The sequence below is a fragment of the Sphaerulina musiva genome, assembly GCF_000320565.1.
Source record: "Sphaerulina musiva SO2202 unplaced genomic scaffold SEPMUscaffold_1, whole genome shotgun sequence".
In the NCBI taxonomy this organism is placed as follows: Eukaryota; Fungi; Ascomycota; class Dothideomycetes; order Mycosphaerellales; family Mycosphaerellaceae; genus Sphaerulina; species Sphaerulina musiva.
This window is the reverse complement of record NW_016017383.1, coordinates 248,271-265,647: the sequence shown is the minus strand read 5'-3', so window position 1 is coordinate 265,647 and position 17,377 is coordinate 248,271. Positions and strand designations below refer to the sequence as shown.

Sequence of the window (17,377 nt, the reverse complement as noted above, 5' to 3'; positions counted from 1 at the left end):
TTCCCCAATGAAGAAAATCTAGATTCTTCCCTCTTATTCTTTTCTCTCGTCATCTTCATCTTCTTCTCCCATCACCCCTCCCTCCCATCATCTCCATCTCCAACTCGATACCCCTTGGCCACCCCCTTTCTCCCCTCCTCCATTTCCGCCCCTCGAATTTTTCCATTTTCATCCCGTTCATATGCAATTGATGCTCCATCTGCATCTGCATCTGCATGATGAGAATGAGAAGAATGAGAAAAATCACTTCCTAACCCTGTCCACGTCCGTTGTGAAGAGAGATATTCTGCTGCGGGGGAGAGGTGGCCGTTGATGTGGAAGGGTGTGGTTGTTAGAGCTGAAGAGGTTTTGGGGTGGTGGGTTAGTTGGGTTGTTGTTGTTGTGGATGTGGATGGAAGTTGGGGGTTGGGTTGGGAATGTTGTTGACGACGACGAGGATGACCCATGGGTCGAGAATGAGAGACGTATTGTCCTGTTCGGAGATCAAAGTCTGGTGGGGAGGATTCCGAGTCGGAGGAGGATTCTTCTTCTTCGTCTTCTTCCGTGAGACCTTCATGATCAACATCCCCATCCCCCTCCCCATCTTCAAATTTCTTCTTCTTCCCCCTCCCCCTCTCCAAAACCTCCCCAAAATCCCCCACCCACTCTCCCCCCCAAACCCTCTCCCCATCCCTCATCAACGCGACCTCCAATTCCCACGGCGTAATAACCGGACGAAAAAACTCTTTGCTCCCATTCTCCAGGAGCGAACTTTCCCAACACCCAATCACGACCCAACCCCCAATTTCGGAAAAATTGGCCAGTTTGGCCGCATTAATTTTTCCTACGACAAAGGTATAACTTTTTTTGCCGGAGGCGCGGATTAGGTGTTGGCAGTGTTGGAGGGCCAGGAGGTAGTGGGAGACGGAGAGGGTGTTGATGAGGATCCCGAAAATGGGGATTGTGGAGAGGCGGGTTATGAGGGCGTAGCGTCGTCGGAGGAGGGGGGTGGTGGTTGTGGAGGCGAGGTGGGTTGGTGGTGGAGGGGAGTCAGAGGAAGAAGAGGGAGAGGAAGAGGAAGAGGCAGGGGTGGTGGTGGGGAAGATGTGGAGGGATTTGATGCGGGAGGAGAGGATGAGGAGGAGGGAAGTCGGGGGTTCGGAAATGTGGAAAATGGAGTATTCTTTTAGAGCAGCACTGGCAGCAGCTTCATCGCTTCCTCCCCCTTCCCCTCCTTCTCCAGTGGTAGTGACTGGTGTGGTCCGATTCGGAATCAAAGATGCAGGATCGTGAATAATGGAAGTTTTGAAAATGTGCCCATAGCCTTCTTCTTCCGTGAGTCTGCGATGTAATTCGTCCAAGTGATGCGAATAGGGAATATCGGCCATCAAACACACTTTCTCCTCTGCTTGCGATGAGGGGGGGTATGTCTCCTTGAAACTCGCCACCACGGCATCCAGATGCAGCGATTTGGCCGTGAAAACGTAAATGACGGGTAAACGAGCGGTTGGGGAGAGGCATGCTCGACCATAATGCACAACCACATCGGCGTCGGTGTGCTCGGCGGCTACCTCGTCGACGCAACAGGACCCGTACGACGTGTCGCCGAGGATGCACACTTTTTCCTCTTTTTCTTCATTTTTTTCGTCTTCGTTTTCTGATGCTGCTGCTGCTGCTCGCGCGGCTCTCTCGTGCTTCAACCCATCTCGCAATCGTTCAAACACTCGCGGGGCATCTACCAACATGTCATCGGGAAATTGGAGAGCGATGCGTTTCCATTGGCCTGCACGGATTTCGCTGATGGTGCGCTTGATTTCATACTGCAGATATAGTTGTTCTTCGGATAATACGCCTTGTTCGCGGGACTGCACGACCTGTGGAGTGGGTTCTTGGAGAATGTGTTCTGCGGGGGTCGACAGGATGGGAGCACTGTGGGCCATGTTTCTGTTTTTTTTGTTTTTCTTCCCGTTCGTGTGGTTGAGAACTACTATTCTTGGTGATGAATGGTAAAGACTCACATGGAAAGAATATTCCTGCGTGATGATTGGTCGAGAAGTGAATTGCTCCGGGCGTCAGCGCTAGACGACTAGTTTCACGGGTACCTGAATGCTGGGCCGACTGCCGAGACCAGTTCCAGTTCAAGCTTCCAAGTTTCTTATCAATGTGTAATCAATGTACAATCAATATATAATCAATGTGTTAAGGCAATGTTTCAAGGTACATGTATATACATCATACATGTACCTCCTATGTACCTGATCTGATGAAAGCGAAGTGAAACGAGAAAGACATCACTCCTCGTCGCACAGGCGCTTCGTGGTGGAGTAATCACTTCCCGTTTGCCGCGCCAGACGAATCAATGGAAGAAGTGAGGAAGCCAGTGAAGCGACGACAATAGCCGCATCGATTCTCTCTCCTCTGCATTGTCTCCCTCTTCTCCTCGCATTGTCGTGCCACACCGGCTAGAGCGCTGCTCCTCCAGCGCGAATACTCTCCCTTGCGACAACCACCACCACTCGACCTACACCACCACCACTCGACTTCCTCCTCCTCCTCCACCACCACCACCTTCTCCCGCATCCTCCTCCTCCTCCTCCTCAGCCGCAACCGCAGCGCCGACACTCTACGAATACCACCGCCGTATCCTTTGTCGCCAGCAGCGGGAGAAGACGGCCTTTATCATCAGCAGCACATTCATTGTCTGTCACTCGAACAAAGACTGCCCGCCACACGGCACCAGCATGCGACACCACATTCCACCCTCCAGCGACTCTTTCCGTCGCTAGAACACCACTTACACACGATCGCTACCTTACCTTACCTGACTCACGCTCCTTACGACGACGACCCCAACTCTTCGAATTCGCATCCCGTCTGCCGGTCAGACTGCCTACCTACCGCCCATACCGCACCCGCTGCGAGCAATCTCTCCAGTACTGCATGTGCGCCAACGAATGCATGCGCATGTACAACATCTACTACTGCTCAGCCGGCCCGAGCATAACCTTACCACAACGATAATACCGCCTTCCCCCCACTCGCCATGGGCTGCCTCAGCGAGCGCGAGAAAGGCGAGCCCGAACACACTGCAAAATGGGACTACCTCACCTTGACCGACTTCCGCTGCAACTCCGTCTGGACCGTGTTAGCATACATCTGGCTCTGGTTCATGGCTCTGATCGGCATTGCCGTCTACGCTGTCGACACCTTCACTGCTGTCAATCTGCTTGCCTTTGATCGCTGGAGCAGTCAGGTCCAGCCGGCTCTGGACTTGAAATACAGCAAGTGGATCTTCGCCATCTGTATCTGCCTGTCGTGGGCCTTGTGCTTCTATGAATGGATCCGAGCCATACGCGTCCTGCGAAGAGGAGGCGTGGCAGAGAGCTTTCTGGACCCTCTGGCTGTCAATGTGCAGAGCATGCGCCGACGCGGCTTCAAGCGCTTCCTCGTCTTCAATGCCTTGACCAAGAGCAGAAAGGGCGCCGACTACGTCGCCCTCTTCGTCTACTTTTCCTTTCAGACCACCATCCGCGTCATTCTCGCCGAGGGGCCTCGTATTGGTGTCAATGCCATGACACTGTACGCTGTGCTTCGAGCCGACATTGTGCCCGCTGCGGATGCCGATCACTCGCCCTTTGAGCAATTCTTCGTCAATATTGGCGCCCTGTGGGACAAAGATCAGCGACAGGCCATCATCTACTTCAGCATGTTGTTCACCCTGGTCATCTGGGTCTTCAGCGCCTTGAGTCTGATTGCATCTGCTATCCTCTACCTCACCTTCCTCTGGCATTACATCCCGCAGAGAGACGGCACCTTGAAGATCTACTGCAGACGCAAAATCGACAAACGGCTGGAACGCATCGTTTCCACCAAGGTGCAAAAGGCCATTGAGGACGAAGAACGCAAGAAGCGGAAAGAGGAGGAAAAGGCAGAGCTCAAGAGACAGAGGACGGGCGAGCTGCCACCTGCCACATCCCAGATTGGAATCAAGAAGCAGCCGACCTTGCCCAATTTGGGCTCCCCAGATGTCGCCAACGACGGCAAACTGCCCGATGTGACCCTTCGCAGGCAAGCCACGGACAGCACCATGTCCACGCTGCCGCCATATTCCAGCCAGCCTCCCACCCGAGATGGCTCTCATCGAATGACGCGGCAACCCACACTGCCTGATCTGGGCCAGGTAGAGCGCCGTCCGGATATGACGAGGACAGACACCTCGGCATCCGCATGGTCCAATGCGCCCAGCTATACCACCGAAGCGCCCCTCTTACACAATGCGAGCATGCCTGCGCAGAGTGAGCCGCCTCTGCCACCACTCCCACATGGCCCGATTCCACGTCAGGGCTCGTATGCATCTCTGCAGCAGCCATGGCACGAGCGAAATGGCTCGCAGAGTTCGCAACACTCGGCTCGTTCGTTCTCGTCAGCCAGACCACCATACTCACCTGGCGTGGGTCCAGGCTATCCTCGAGCGCCCCCTGTGGCCCGAGGCCCGACTCCCATGCGGACCATGACACCACAAACATATGATCCGGAACCGCAAGTCGCCACCACGTTTCCGAGTCAGGAGACGAATGAAGGACCTTATGCGCCTCCTCCACGATCGAATACTGCGGGAGGCTTCCACGCTGGTCCCCAAGTAGACGAGGCATACTGGAACAGCATCCAGCAACAACAGCCCGTCAATCGGAATGCGGTGCGCCAGCCCTCCAACACGAGCTTCCACAGGCCATACTCGCCGGCGCCGGTCCAAGCTCCGCCTCCACAGCAGCGGCAACAGCAGCACAGCTATGAGATGACCACACAACCGTCTCACCGCATGCCTGTCACACGAACACCCGCGCTCACCACCGGCGGCGCTTACGTTGCTTTCAACCCCGCCACGAGCACATCCATGAATTCTGCGCCATCAGAACCGATCATGCAGGGAGGTCCACGTCGAAATATTACCGTGGCAGGTGGACCAGGCGCCGACAACAACTACTTTGGCAACGTGCGTCAAGTACCACAGCGAAGCGCCACTGCACCGATCGAGCCACATCATACACGGCCTCTGCCATCATCTGTCCACAATACCTTCAACGACTATGGCCATCCATCATCCGGTGATGGGGGCATCAGACGGCCACAACAGGCGATGAATCCCGTACAGCAGCAACGATCACACACTGCGGGACCTCCTCCGGGAAGGTTCTATTCGTGATCTGCCTGCCAAGCACGTGACGAATAGCTGGAGATGTGAAATAGGAGGATCGACAAAGAAAAAGAAAAAAACCCAGGTGCATGCATGCATATATATACATGCCAACATACCGAAATGCTTGGCTTTTATTGACGAAAAATGATGGATTGTATCACGCAGCGATGGGATGGGCGCGAAGAAGCAAAAAAACAAAGTGGCCGGCCATTTTTGCTCATGCCCCTCCCTACTACCACTAGGAGGTACCACTACCACTACCACTACCACCACCACCGCCACTACCACCACTACTTTTTTTTATGTGTGTGTGTCAGTGCAATGATGAACAGAGATACCCCCCAGTTTCCTTTTTTGATGTAAGAATAGGAATAGAATAGGCTTTGCATGAAACATCAATCATGCAAGTATCAATGACAACATACAACAACCATTAACAATAAAAACATCAACATTCTTCATATCTATACTATTGTGCTTTCAATGATGAACAAGGTAGCAGTACAGGGTTTTGGATCAATCATGTCCCTCTTCTGTACGCGATCCCTTCACTCTCAGATCCCTTTGCTTGTTTTACCCCTATTTGCCCCCTCCCCCTTCCCTATCATCATCTTTATTATTATTATTATCATCTTCACCTTCTCCTTCTTCTTATTCTTCGTCCGACGAAGGATACTTTGCCCTCATGAGATCTCTCTGTTTCTGAAAGATGTCTTTTTCTCCATCATCATCATCCTCTTCTGATTTTTTGTTTTCTTTCTTCTCTACTTTGAGAGTGTCGTCTCCTCTTCCTCTTCCTCTTCCTCTTCCTCTTCCTCCTTCATCTTCTCCAACACCGTCTCTCCCTCTCCTACTGGGGGACAGCTTCAACCCGGGCAAACTTGCCGCCGCTTGGAGTAGATTTTGAATTTCGTTTTCGAGAGTGTTTTTGGCGTCATCATCTTTTCCGCGGTCATTGTGATTGAATGCTTCTGTTTCTACTTCTTCTGGGGTATTGATGTTGGGTTGATCGTCAGATGCATCGTCGGATGCATCTTCTATTTCTTGGTCTTCTCCAGTATGATGCTTCAATGCGGAATTTCCGACAGGATTCTCCGAGTGGAATCGCACGGAGTCGGGTAGACCAGAAGCGTTAGATTCAGCTGCTTTCTGTGGTAGATCCTGCTGCTGCTGCTCTTTCTGTTGCTGTTGCTGCTTGAGTTCTATAGATATCAAAAAGAATCCAAGTTAGCAAGACCATACCAACACACCATATCATACGCACCCTCCAAGAAAAGGAAAAAGAAACAAAATAAAACTTACTCTCTTTCAACTCCTCATTTTCCCTCCTAATCTCTCGCAACCCCCCTGTCAGGGTATGCACCAAATCCTTCCATGTTTGGAACATTTCATTCTGTTCGTCCAGTTTCGAATCCCGGAACGTAATACCTTTTTCCAACTCGGAAATTTCGAACTGTTGTTGTTGCTGTATTTCTTCTTTGCGTTCTTGCTGCTCCTCGTAGTGGTGATAGTGGGCGAGTTTTTTCTTCAAAGAAACAAGTTCCCTCGCTTGGGCAGCGTTCTCGTTGCGGAGGTGTATAAGTTCCCTCGCTTGGGCAGCGTTCTCATTGCGGAGGTGTGCGAGGGAAAGTATCATTGTTCGAGATGCTTTGGGAGAAATCACTTTTTCGGGGTTGCTGGTGGGGTTGTTCTTAGAAGAAGAAGGGGAAGAAGAAGAAGAGTTGTTGGCTCCAGTAGTAGTAGAGAAGGAAAGAGGAGATTTCGGCATCACTTCCTCGGTCTGGCAGGTTTTGGGGGGTTTCTCCTCCTTCTCTGCTTGAGAGGGTTGCAAATTTGATTGAGTAACATCGATGAGAACTTGCTTTGGTGTAGAATCTCTGTTCCACGGTAGCCATGCCTTCAGACCTGTTGTTGGTTGGGCATTGGGAATCGAAGCGTTCAGTACGAGGTTCCCTTTGATTATTGCCTTTGTGCCTGGCGGGGAGTCGTGTACTACGGTCAGGTCTCCTGCGATGGTGTAGTTGGTCGGTGCGGAGAAGAGAGGAGAGGTGTTGTCTTGTACTTCAGAGGATGAGATACCATCTTCTGACAGCGAGAGATTGATCCAGCTTTGCATAATAGTCCCCTTTTCTGGCTTCAGATGATCGGTCGTTGCTGTTCCAGTATGGCCTGTGAGTAGCTGACCACTCCGAAGTCCAGGCAGGAGACTCTTGATAACAAGAGCAAACCGATCTAAAAGTGATGCATTGATGTTTGCTGGATGTAAGATTGTCTCATGGAGCCCACCAGAATGAGACAGTGCATGATCTCCTCGCTGCACTCTGACGCTGCGCTGACGGCGTAGACAGAAACATGCGGATTTCCAGAGAAGCCAGCCTAGAAACGCCAGAATCAGGAGCAAAAGCGGGAAAGATCCCGGACCAAGACATGATAAATTGTGAAGCGTCTCGATACGGGGAGTGAGATAAGGAGCTCCCGTTGATGTCTGGAATACGGTAATGATGCTTTGCTGTGTAGTGATCTGAGGTTCTTGCATCAACACAGTCTTCGTGATCGTGGAGGTCCAAGTCTTTGGGGAAAAGGGAAGTATATCTGTGATTTCACTGGCGGTGTATTTCCGAGTCCCGAGTGGTTTGGTTCCAGCTCCATCAGCATCTAGCCTCTCGACCTTCGTATTTTGCGCTAGCCACCAATTGCGATAGAGTGATTGCCAACGTCCGGCATTACGACTGATCTCTTTGCTCGAAAGCCCTGTATGCCACCAAGCTTTATGTCAGCAAAAGGTCGTATATGTACATGGTCGCTGCCATCTCCTTTCCAGTGTATGCTTACAGCTCACGACACCGGAGGCGATAAACTCCAACAAAGTCTGACGTCGCACCTGGGTATTTCTCGCAGTCTCCATCGGTAGCGGCAGAGACGCAATTAACGGATCGTTGTGACTCATTGACGTAGAAGGCTGTATAGAACGCGTTTCGTTCAGGGGTTAGATGTTTTCTCTTGAAATAGTTTCAGGCCCTAGGAAATAATGCTTGAACTCGGCTCCCCCAGGCTCCTTTGTTAGAGAGTATCCGGCGAGCATTGTAGACCGATGCCTGTTGCGATGCTACAACAAAGAGCACTTCGAGTGATGCATTCCAGTACTCTAGCCAACAAAGAACTTTGTTTATGAATTTGACGGATATGGTCGTATTTGTAACCGAAGACTCATAGAGCCGAAGGTTCAATTCAAGATGAGAACAAGCTGTAGTGCCAGATACGAACCGATACGACATACTTGTAGGTGCATGTATGTGAGTGAGTGAGCTGCCTATTCAAGTGGCCGGTATTCTGCGGCGCCCTAGTCTATGTTTGTCGGAGATCTTGTGCGGCGGGGTTTGAGAGGAGTATCAGGTACGCCATGACTATTGAGTGATCAGATTGCAAATGTAGGTAGACTATTTCAAGTCCTTAGGGGCTGGCGTGATCGATTGGTAAGAGGCAGAAGCATATGCGTAGGTAGCTTCATCTTGGATTTTGCGTGCGAATCCCATCTTTCTCTCTGATGGAACTACATCCCATCGCCGCGTGTCTGGTCGTCTTCTGCTTCGTGCTTCTTCTGCCGTATCCCCAAGGCCAGTAGCATGTATTTGCTGACAAGTCAGCAAGCAAATGTCCTGCAACCCGCCATGCATCTTGGTGCCAAAACATTCACATCTCCATTTCTTCTCAACCACGCGATTCACATCATCGCCCCATCATGCTCAATCAAACCTGCGGCGCACTCTTCTTCTTCTTATCCTCCACAATCTCCACGTTATCCTCGGGCACCTTACCCGTATCCGCCAACCACTCCGCCACATCCTCAGCAACGTCCCCCTGCACTGTGATTTCCTCCCCACCACTCGCCGTCTTCGTGACTGAACTTCCTGTTGCGAATTTCTTTCCAAACTCCTTCGCTACCTTCTTCAGCTCCAGTCCAAAGGCCTCCAAGCCCTGAATCTCGGTTACATATTTCCTCTTGTTACGTTCAACTCTCTTGATGATGATCTTTGAAGTCGCTCGTTTTTCTGCATCGCGCGCTTCGGCTGCTTCAGCTTTGGCAGCCTTCTTCTGAGCGTCTTTTTCGGCGCGTTTTTGTGCGTCGACGGAGAGGGTGCTGAGATTGGCCGAGAGGGCAGCCTCGGAGTAGAGTTGGGAGTGGAGTGTGGGGGCATTGGTAGACAGCCATTCCTCGCACTTTTTGGTGGTGCCGCCGAATTCACAGTACTGGTGGGGGAAAAGGTGAGCTGAGCGTCTATATACGGAAGGGGGCTCCATGGGAAACAGGAAGAAGGGGAAAGTGAAAGAAACGGTGATGCTAGACGCCATACCTACTTCCGGAGGCAGAGTGCAGACTCCACAGTAGAGGATGTTGCGCGGAGGCTGCAGATCGGTCGCGGAGGCCGTTTCTGCCATGACAGGCACGAACGAGTGTGAATTGGTGGTGGTGGTGGTGGTGTTGTGTGTGTCAATGTTGTGGCTGTAGGGACAGACGCATGTGCAAGTGAATTGCGAGGAAGAGAGTGGAGTGGAGTGGGAGGTACCTGTAGGAGAGGTAGGTGTGTGGTGGGGTAAGTCAGAACGTTTCTATGGAGGGGTCGTGCGGGCAGAGAGGATCATCAGATGATAGTGCTTGGCATTTTTGTAGGTAAAGTACATGTACTCTCTAGAAGTGACGGCTATATTACAGAAGCGCTTTTGGGAGTCGTCTGCTTTAGTCTACTCGAAGCACGCGTGCACCCTTGCGCTTGCCTGCCTTCTTTCTCTTGTTGCCCTTGTCGAATGCAACCGCTTCCTGGTGACTTCTACCCAGGTTGTCGAGGTCTTTGACCTTGTAAATTCTGATAATCCAGTTCTCGCTGGTAAATGCCTCCTCGACCGTGGAGAGTTCTGGGCCAACTGCGGGAAGTTTGGACCCGCGCACGCGATCAGTCGCCTGACCGGCGGGGAATAACGAGTGGTAGTTGTAGTAGCTCATCTTGTACATGAGCGAGTTTCTCATGGTTGGAGTGGCCTCATCGTCCACGCGGTACTCGCCTCTAGCGGTGAAGAAGTCTCGCTCCTTGACCTCATCCGGCCAAATACCTATTCATTATCATTAGCAGCCGAAGAACAGAATCGAAGAACAATCCTCTTACCTTCTGCGATTCTGACCATCCACAAGAACTTGTTGATGTCGTCTCCGGAGTATCCGAGAAGTCCACCAAAGACCACGAGAACATAGTCGACTTCGTGCTGCTTCATGATCGGATACGATACTTCCTCCCTACTGGACATGGCTTTACCGACAGTGGCAATGTGCGTGTTGTTCCACGTGTTGTTGTCGACAAGAGTAGGACGATCTGCCATGCCACCAATCTGGTAGCCATAGTCCCACCAGCTCATGATCTTGGCGTCTTGCTTCGTGTTCTGGCGCAGCCATTGGTAAGCCTCGCGGTAGTCGTCGATGATGTGTTGGCTGCCGTCTGGCAGTCTGGAGGCCAGCACGACGGAGGGCGAAGAGTATGCATTCGACGTCACCCATGTGCAGTGAAGCACGAAGAGGAGCAAGTATGTGGTGACGGTACCAGTGATCAATGACTTGGACAGGTAGCTGTAGATGCCAACCAGGGGAGCTTTCGTTGAACGCAGAGCCTCGGGAACGATGGAAGCCGACTTGTCCTTCGTGCCGGCAGATCCCTTGGCGCTACCGTTGGCTTGAGCGTCCGATGGCACACTTGGTTGTGCCGAGACCAGAAACGTATCCAAAATCTTGCTCAACACAATAGCTGCCGCCACGCAGACAATGGGAGTCAAGGTGAGCATGAGACGCACCATGACTCCAGCGAAGTAGCTGGCCAACACAGCGTAAATGACAATGAAGACCTGCTCATCCTTGAGTTCGCTGAAGGCCATGTAGACACCAGCGGGGAACAACCAGATGAGCATGTTGAGATCGAAGAAGAAAGCTGGCCATGCAGTGGGCTGATGCTCGGAGACGGATGCAATGATTGGGATGTGGATCTTTGCGTAGCCAGTGTCCCACAGCGAGTAGAATCGTCCGCTCCATGGTGCGATTGTGCCGGATACAGTGAGCAAAACCAGTCCGCCGAATGCAAGACCGAACACAATAAACACCGATGCCCAAAGCAAGGTCTGGAACTGCTTGGAGGGCAGCTGGTAGCGAATATACTCAGCGAATCCCACGAGCTGAATGAGGCCGAAGATGCCGAGTGCCGCCATGTGGTCGCTGCTCTTGACTGGCAGGAAACCAACAAAAGGAATCTGCATGCTAGCCAACGTGCCTAGAGCGTACCAGGTTGTATAGCTCACGTACAGCCGTGGGCTGAAACGTCCCATGAGCATCAGCACAAAGGCATGGAGAGGCAGCAGGTTCGTGATGAAAACGTAGCCTCCCCAGGCGCTGACCATGTATCCATAGAAGAGCGCACAGAGTGCCGCCCACATGATGCTGCCCACTTTTACTGCCTTGATCCACAGGTAGAAGGTGAAGACGAGGAGGAAAATGGCAATGGCCTCGTTATCGTATGATCCTGCTACACTTCTACTGATGTAGCCAGGGGCAATGCCCATGAAGATGGCAGCCAGCAGACCAGCTGAGGGACTGTCGCTCATCTCGGAAGTGAGGAGGTAGGTTGCGAACGCTGTCAGGCCTGAGAAAGCAGGCGCGAGCAACACACAAATGTTCCGAATATCGACGGGAAGAGTAAGGGTGCGTAGGACGTGGTATATGGCACCGGAGGTTACCATGAGACCGGGGTAGAGGGTGCCACCAGTGACACGCCCGAGTGGATGCCATGTTCCTGTGCACGCAGCAGTCGTCAATGTCCGATGTCTCCAGGGTGTACACACATGTATAGAGTGGGTATCATCTTACTGTCATCGAACCAGTCCCAGAACTTGTAGAAGCCATTGGAGACAAGATACTTTGTTGCGCGGAAGTTGAACCACGGGTCGACTTTTGTACACGTTGTCAGCGATATTTCTGGAGCCTGTCTGCTTCTCTTCCCATGGAACTAACACTCGTGGATGATGCTCTCGAAGCGAATGACGGAGAAGAGTCGGGCGGCGACGGCGGCGGCGGCGATGGTGAGCAGGATGAGGAATCGCAGCAAGCCTCGAGTGTTGCGTCCACTTTCCCCCTTCAAAAAGAAGTCAGTGCCAGCGACGGGGCCATTGTCCACCACTGCCATGATGGAGGTCGTCGCGGCGGGCGGTGGTGATGGTGGTGGTGGTGGCGGTGGAGGGTCAGGTCAGGTCGGTGGGGGTGGAGGTGGTCAGACGGAGTCCATGGAGACAGCAGTCCAACATTTAATTCATCAACCACTGCAATGTCGAAGCTGTCCTGCTAAGTAGAGCTGTCCTCATCCAAGGATGGAGATCCCTGGGTCGGCGCGGCCCGTGGACGCATGTTTCCCAGCTGTCCTCACCTCCCACATCCGCTACCTCCTACATCCTACATGTACCTCCTACATATACCTCCTCATCCTACCATTCTGATGACCTCGACCATCAACCACACTCGCATTCAGTCGCAGTAGAGGATGAATGATCATCTAGCCAGCCGTTCTCCCAAGCACACCCACAAGGAAGAGGGCTTCTGCCATCTTCTCCTATGCGTGCCTATGCTGGACCACGGAAATGCCAGATTTCTTGCCAGTCTACTGCAAAAATACTCAAGAGCAGAAAACTCTATGGCACAGGTGAAGAATGCCCTAGGTATTCTGCTACGAAACCCTGGATCAGCATGGCGCGACGAGAAGAGAGATGTGACCGGGAAAGAAGTTTGTGAAGAACTCACCATAGACAATATAGCCACTTGCAGTACTTCATGGTCCTGTTCAGCCAAGAGGCTACCCTTGCAAGTTCCTAAGTATCATGTTTAGCAAGCACTCGAGTGGAAATACTAGGAGGTGAGCGGTGATACTAACTCGGCTTCTTCTCCTTCTTGTATGTCAACACTCTATCATATTATCCGGGTGGAATTTGATGACGGGATCCCGCCGGAAAGAGGACTCTACTTTCAAAGTCAAGCCCGGCAACGACACTCGGAATGCACGCTGGGCATGGACTGTTGCCACCATCACGATGGCAATGAGTGTCGACTGACACTTCATGATATGAAATATCGACAAGGAACTCTGATGATCTTGAGGGTCTCTTCGATGACAGTGTCGGCGTGTGGAAGCTTGGAATCCGGTATGTCGAGATGGGTGGGAAGAAGACTATATGGGCCAAGAAATTGGACTGCGCATCTGGATCTTGGGTAGCACGGAAAGCGAATACCAGGCACACCGGACCACGAGACATCTTGCCTTTCTGGGTGTCAAAGTTTCATACACTCCACATATCAGCTACTCACACGAGCAACTGACCGTGATCGATGGTACTTCACGACTGGCAGCTCTCTGGAGAGCCCGATGCAACCCAAGCTGATCTACACTTCTTATATCCTGACAGGCGACTGACGATATTGAGACCCTGTTGCACAAGCAGCGAACTGACTTTGAACGTGAGCCGTTGTAAGGAGAGGCTACTCTAGACGAGGACAATAGTAACAAAATTCTCATGCGGCATTGAAGATGTAGAGGCTTCATGACAGTGGGCCATTTCCAAACTAGTCGCTTGCAACATTTGCAACTATAGTTAGCCCAGACTCTAGAGTATCTAAAAGGCCCGACAATTTGCGACAGCGACGACACCCTAAGTTCCGCTTTCCTCGAGCCGTAGAACCATAACGCCGGCTGTTACCGGCACTTGCAACCGAGCTCCAAGTAGATAGAGTTATTGGTTCGATCCAAAGGCTTGGAATGTACATGTACCTGAAATACTCTCTCGCAACCCGAAGCAAGAGTCAAGGAGCAGGACACTTTCAAAGGACACTCGGAATGACTAAGCACGTATGAGTCATAGTCCGGCGTGTGAGTTATAGCTCGGCGCGGATTAACATAGTTCCGGTTGACCTTACTTCCTATACAGACTTTTCCTACAATACCTACGATATCTACGATACCGGATATCTTTACTTCGACGTAACGATACGTATATATATACCTCTCCAATTGCTTCTATATACTTACACTAACACTATACCGCGATATTACCAAATTCGGACGACAAATGCGTAAGATACGGCTCTTAGTTCAATTAAGCACTATAACGAACTACGAAACGACGGCAACGAACGATCCGAACGGTATCGACGATACCGATATAACCGATATTACCGAGAAATCAAGCCTACTAGACCTATCTTTACTGTTTACTATACTGCCGAGCGGCTTCCGCTATATTAAGACATTAGAAGAGCTATTCCCTAATCGAGAGCTATTAACTAATCAAGAGGAGGTAGACAGTTACAATCTAGCGTAGAATAACACTAGTATGCTTAACGAGTTACCTACGCCGGACGATCCGATTAGTCTACGGATATAGCCGTACTAAGGCAAGCGTACCTCTAATACTATTATAATCGACGATTCTACGGTCTATTCTATAGTCGACGACGCGGTCGACGACAACGCCGGTAACGAGTCCTTGTTGCCTGAATACCCTACCTTATAGTAGTAGTAGCCGGCTGCCGTAGTAGTAACCGTCGGTAAAGGACGCTCCGGTAAGAAGGTCAAAATTTAGTTACTATCCGTCTTCTATATAGAATTGCCGGCACCTATAACACGCTAGGGTAGAGAAGCCCTAGCGAACCCCCGGCGAGGCGGGCGGGGCGTACCGCGCGGGACGGGAAGCCCTCGTAGACCCCCGGCGATCCGGTATAGAAGGGATACCCTACCGATCGGAGACGTTCTAAATCAAGAGGGTTCCTAAGGGAACCGGTTATCGGCTGCTACCTAAGAGGAGGCGGTGCCGGTAGCGAGGAGTAGACAATAGAATAGCTTGTATATATAGCGAGGGCCCTCCTCTAGGAAGGAAGGGCAGAGTTATTATACCTTAGATAGTAAGCTATATATTGTTTATACCTTTTATACCTCGGACCTCTATTATGTATACCCTTACGCTTATAGAACTATTATATAATAACTCTTGTACCTTAACTATAAAGGAAAGGTCCGAACAATAGTAGGAGGACGTTCTACTAGACAGAATCCTAGCGACTCGCCGGAGAACCCCTCTATACTAGAACAGGCCTCTACTAAACAATCTTCCTCTACGGATATCGAAGTAGGACGAGTTTAGGAACTACTCGACTAGGAGGAATCTATAGAAGCTCTCGCTAGTATCTAGCTAGAAGACGCGAACGATTCCGAGCCGGAAATTATCGTTAAACGCGAGGAGCTAAGCGACCTTTAGAAAGACATCGCCTGCCTACGGGCGGAAAAGGAACGTCTACTACTAATCTAAGAAGTAGCCGACCTCTAGAGTAGCCGCGGTTATAAGCGGTATACTATAGAAACCGATATTGCCCCTCCTCCTAAACGCTCGGTAAAAGCCCCTAGCGAATATAAGGGGAGGTCCTTAAAAGAATATAGCGACTTCGTAATATCGTACGAAGTCGTATTCCTCTAGAATCTACGATCCTTCTAACGGGAAGCCGAGAAGTATACCTAGGTAATATAGTACCTCTCTAAGGGGTATACTCCGAAGGACCGCTAGTATATATACTAGTAGCGGATAACCGAGGCTAAGCGTAAGGATACGACTTAGGATAACTTTAAGCAGTTCCTACTTAACCTTCTAGACGATCCTAACGCTCGACTGCTTTAGGCTTACCTAGACTATACGTCTGCCAAATAACGTACTAACTAGTCTCTAAGGGAGTTCCTAATATACCTAGAGACTCTCGAGGTATAGCTAGAACGGTATACTCTAGAGTAGTAGCTATACTAGTTCTTCGCCCGGTTATACCCGGAGACCTACCGACGGATCGTCGATTACAATTCTATTTCTAAAACACGGGACGAGTTAGTTAACCTAGCGACCTAGATCAAGAAGAACTACCCGAGGACCTAAGGCGGTAAAGGGCGGACTAGTAGTAACAAGCTAAAATCCAAAGATCGAGATCGCCGGAGGGACGCTAGGGAGCTGCGTACTAACGCGGCTAAAGCCCCGAAATCGGGCGCAGCCGCGAAAGCCGCTCTAGACAAAGGGGATTACTCGGGACTAAAGTGCTACGAGTACGGCAAGATAGGTTACATTCGCCTAGACTGCCTATTAAAGCGCGGTAATCCTAATCGGACCCCTGTCTAGCTAAAAAACTAATTAGGCTCGTTACGAACACTTAGGACGCGATAGGGCCCTAACCTATTAAATCTAGGGACATTGTCGAAACAGTAGGAACTATTATTACTAGCGAAGGTATAAAACCTATACAGGTCGCCCTCGATACGTACGCCTAGGTAACTACGATCAGCTAGAAGGTAGTAGTAGAAATAGGCCTACCCCGAATCGAGGCCTAACTCCCGTTACTTAGATAGCTATTAACCTACGAAACCTACTACTATAGCGCCTACGAGTTCTAGTTGAAACTTAGCGACTCTAGTATAGACACCCGAACTACGAAGATTCTCGCCTACGGTATCGACTAGGACGGACCTTCTATCCTCCTAGGCCGGTATTCCTTAAAGACTCTAGGTATCGATATCTAGAACGGTCCCGGTATATAGCGATAGGGACTTATAATCTCTAGCTTCGAGAGGGTCTCCCTAAAGAGGTTGAAGCGCGAATCGAAGGAAGACTCCTCCCCTATCTATATAGTAGGGTAGTTACGCCTAGCGAACCCCTAGGGAGGTTAGGGCTCGACCTTCTAGATTTACGCGATTAACTAAGGCGAGGCAAAACAAGTCTCCCTGCCCGCTATATTAGAAGGATATCGCTATATGTTCGACAACGACTCTACGGCGATCCTTCCGGCCTATAAGGTAACCGACTATACTATCGAACTGATAGATAGTAAGGAACCGCCCTTCGGATCCCTCTACTATCTCTCCTAGTAGGAGCTAGAAGTCCTCTAGGAATACCTCTATAAGGAGTTAGAGTAGGGACAGATTGTATATAGTACTAGCTCCGCCGGGGCTCCGCTACTATTCGTACTAAAGAAGGACGGGACCTTGCGATTATACGTCGACTACCGCGCCTTAAATTCGATTACTATTAAGGACCGATACCCGCTTCCCCTTATTAACGAAAGCCTTACGCGCCTTACTAGCGCTAAGTACTTTACCTCTC

At 50.8% G+C, this 17,377-nt stretch overlaps 6 protein-coding genes across 6 annotated transcripts; 2 read left to right on the top strand and 4 right to left on the bottom strand.

The window, feature by feature from the left end:
- Nucleotides 1-30: 30 nt before the first annotated feature.
- Nucleotides 31-1,920, bottom strand: SEPMUDRAFT_145558 (diphthamide biosynthesis protein; the record flags this gene model as incomplete). Its single annotated transcript, XM_016903132.1, has 1 exon — nucleotides 31-1,920. A coding segment is annotated over one exon (1,849 nt), but the record flags the coding sequence as incomplete, so codon positions are not given.
- Nucleotides 1,921-2,549: 629 nt separating this feature from the next.
- SEPMUDRAFT_145557 (uncharacterized protein) lies at nucleotides 2,550-5,607 on the top strand. Its single transcript, XM_016903131.1, has one exon. It carries the CDS (start codon nucleotides 3,023-3,025, stop codon nucleotides 5,180-5,182), a length of 2,160 nt encoding a protein of 719 aa, XP_016764389.1. The 5' UTR covers nucleotides 2,550-3,022; the 3' UTR covers nucleotides 5,183-5,607.
- Nucleotides 5,608-5,775: 168 nt separating this feature from the next.
- SEPMUDRAFT_145556 (uncharacterized protein) lies at nucleotides 5,776-6,806 on the bottom strand. Its single transcript, XM_016903130.1, has 2 exons — nucleotides 6,479-6,806; nucleotides 5,776-6,378 (listed from the first exon to the last, which is right to left on the bottom strand). The coding sequence occupies exons 1-2, from the start codon at nucleotides 6,561-6,563 to the stop codon at nucleotides 5,828-5,830; spliced, it is 636 nt and encodes a 211-aa protein (XP_016764388.1). The 5' UTR covers nucleotides 6,564-6,806; the 3' UTR covers nucleotides 5,776-5,827.
- A 1,663-nt stretch (nucleotides 6,807-8,469) lies between these two features.
- On the bottom strand, nucleotides 8,470-9,667 carry SEPMUDRAFT_145555 (density-regulated protein DRP1). Its single transcript, XM_016903129.1, has 2 exons — nucleotides 9,533-9,667; nucleotides 8,470-9,424 (listed from the first exon to the last, which is right to left on the bottom strand). Exons 1-2 carry the CDS (start codon nucleotides 9,611-9,613, stop codon nucleotides 8,924-8,926), a joined length of 582 nt encoding a protein of 193 aa, XP_016764387.1. The 5' UTR covers nucleotides 9,614-9,667; the 3' UTR covers nucleotides 8,470-8,923.
- A 161-nt stretch (nucleotides 9,668-9,828) lies between these two features.
- On the bottom strand, nucleotides 9,829-12,415 carry SEPMUDRAFT_145554 (glycosyltransferase family 66 protein). The gene is made up of 4 exons (XM_016903128.1): nucleotides 12,219-12,415; nucleotides 12,075-12,155; nucleotides 10,336-12,000; nucleotides 9,829-10,282 (listed from the first exon to the last, which is right to left on the bottom strand). Exons 1-4 carry the CDS (start codon nucleotides 12,388-12,390, stop codon nucleotides 9,912-9,914), a joined length of 2,289 nt encoding a protein of 762 aa, XP_016764386.1. The 5' UTR covers nucleotides 12,391-12,415; the 3' UTR covers nucleotides 9,829-9,911.
- Nucleotides 12,416-13,426: 1,011 nt separating this feature from the next.
- On the top strand, nucleotides 13,427-13,723 carry SEPMUDRAFT_112324 (uncharacterized protein; the record flags this gene model as incomplete). The annotated part of the gene is made up of 2 exons (XM_016900970.1): nucleotides 13,427-13,573; nucleotides 13,658-13,723. 2 exons carry the CDS (start codon nucleotides 13,427-13,429, stop codon nucleotides 13,721-13,723), a joined length of 213 nt encoding a protein of 70 aa, XP_016764385.1.
- Nucleotides 13,724-17,377: the final 3,654 nt, after the last annotated feature.

Coding starts and splice junctions, on each gene's coding strand:
- SEPMUDRAFT_145557 (XM_016903131.1), top strand. CDS start 3,023: ATGGGCTGCCTCAGCGAGCGCGAGAAAGGCGAGCCCGAACACACTGCA.
- SEPMUDRAFT_145554 (XM_016903128.1), bottom strand. CDS start 12,390: ATGGCAGTGGTGGACAATGGCCCCGTCGCTGGCACTGACTTCTTTTTG. Junction 12,001..12,074: donor CTGGGACTGGTTCGATGACA/GTAAGATGATAC, acceptor CTGCGTGCACAG/GAACATGGCATCCACTCGGG. Junction 10,283..10,335: donor GATGGTCAGAATCGCAGAAG/GTAAGAGGATTG, acceptor GATAATGAATAG/GTATTTGGCCGGATGAGGTC.
- SEPMUDRAFT_145556 (XM_016903130.1), bottom strand. CDS start 6,563: ATGTTCCAAACATGGAAGGATTTGGTGCATACCCTGACAGGGGGGTTG. Junction 6,379..6,478: donor AAATGAGGAGTTGAAAGAGA/GTAAGTTTTATT, acceptor TGATATCTATAG/AACTCAAGCAGCAACAGCAA.
- SEPMUDRAFT_145555 (XM_016903129.1), bottom strand. CDS start 9,613: ATGGCAGAAACGGCCTCCGCGACCGATCTGCAGCCTCCGCGCAACATC. Junction 9,425..9,532: donor TCTGCACTCTGCCTCCGGAA/GTAGGTATGGCG, acceptor TTCCCCCACCAG/TACTGTGAATTCGGCGGCAC.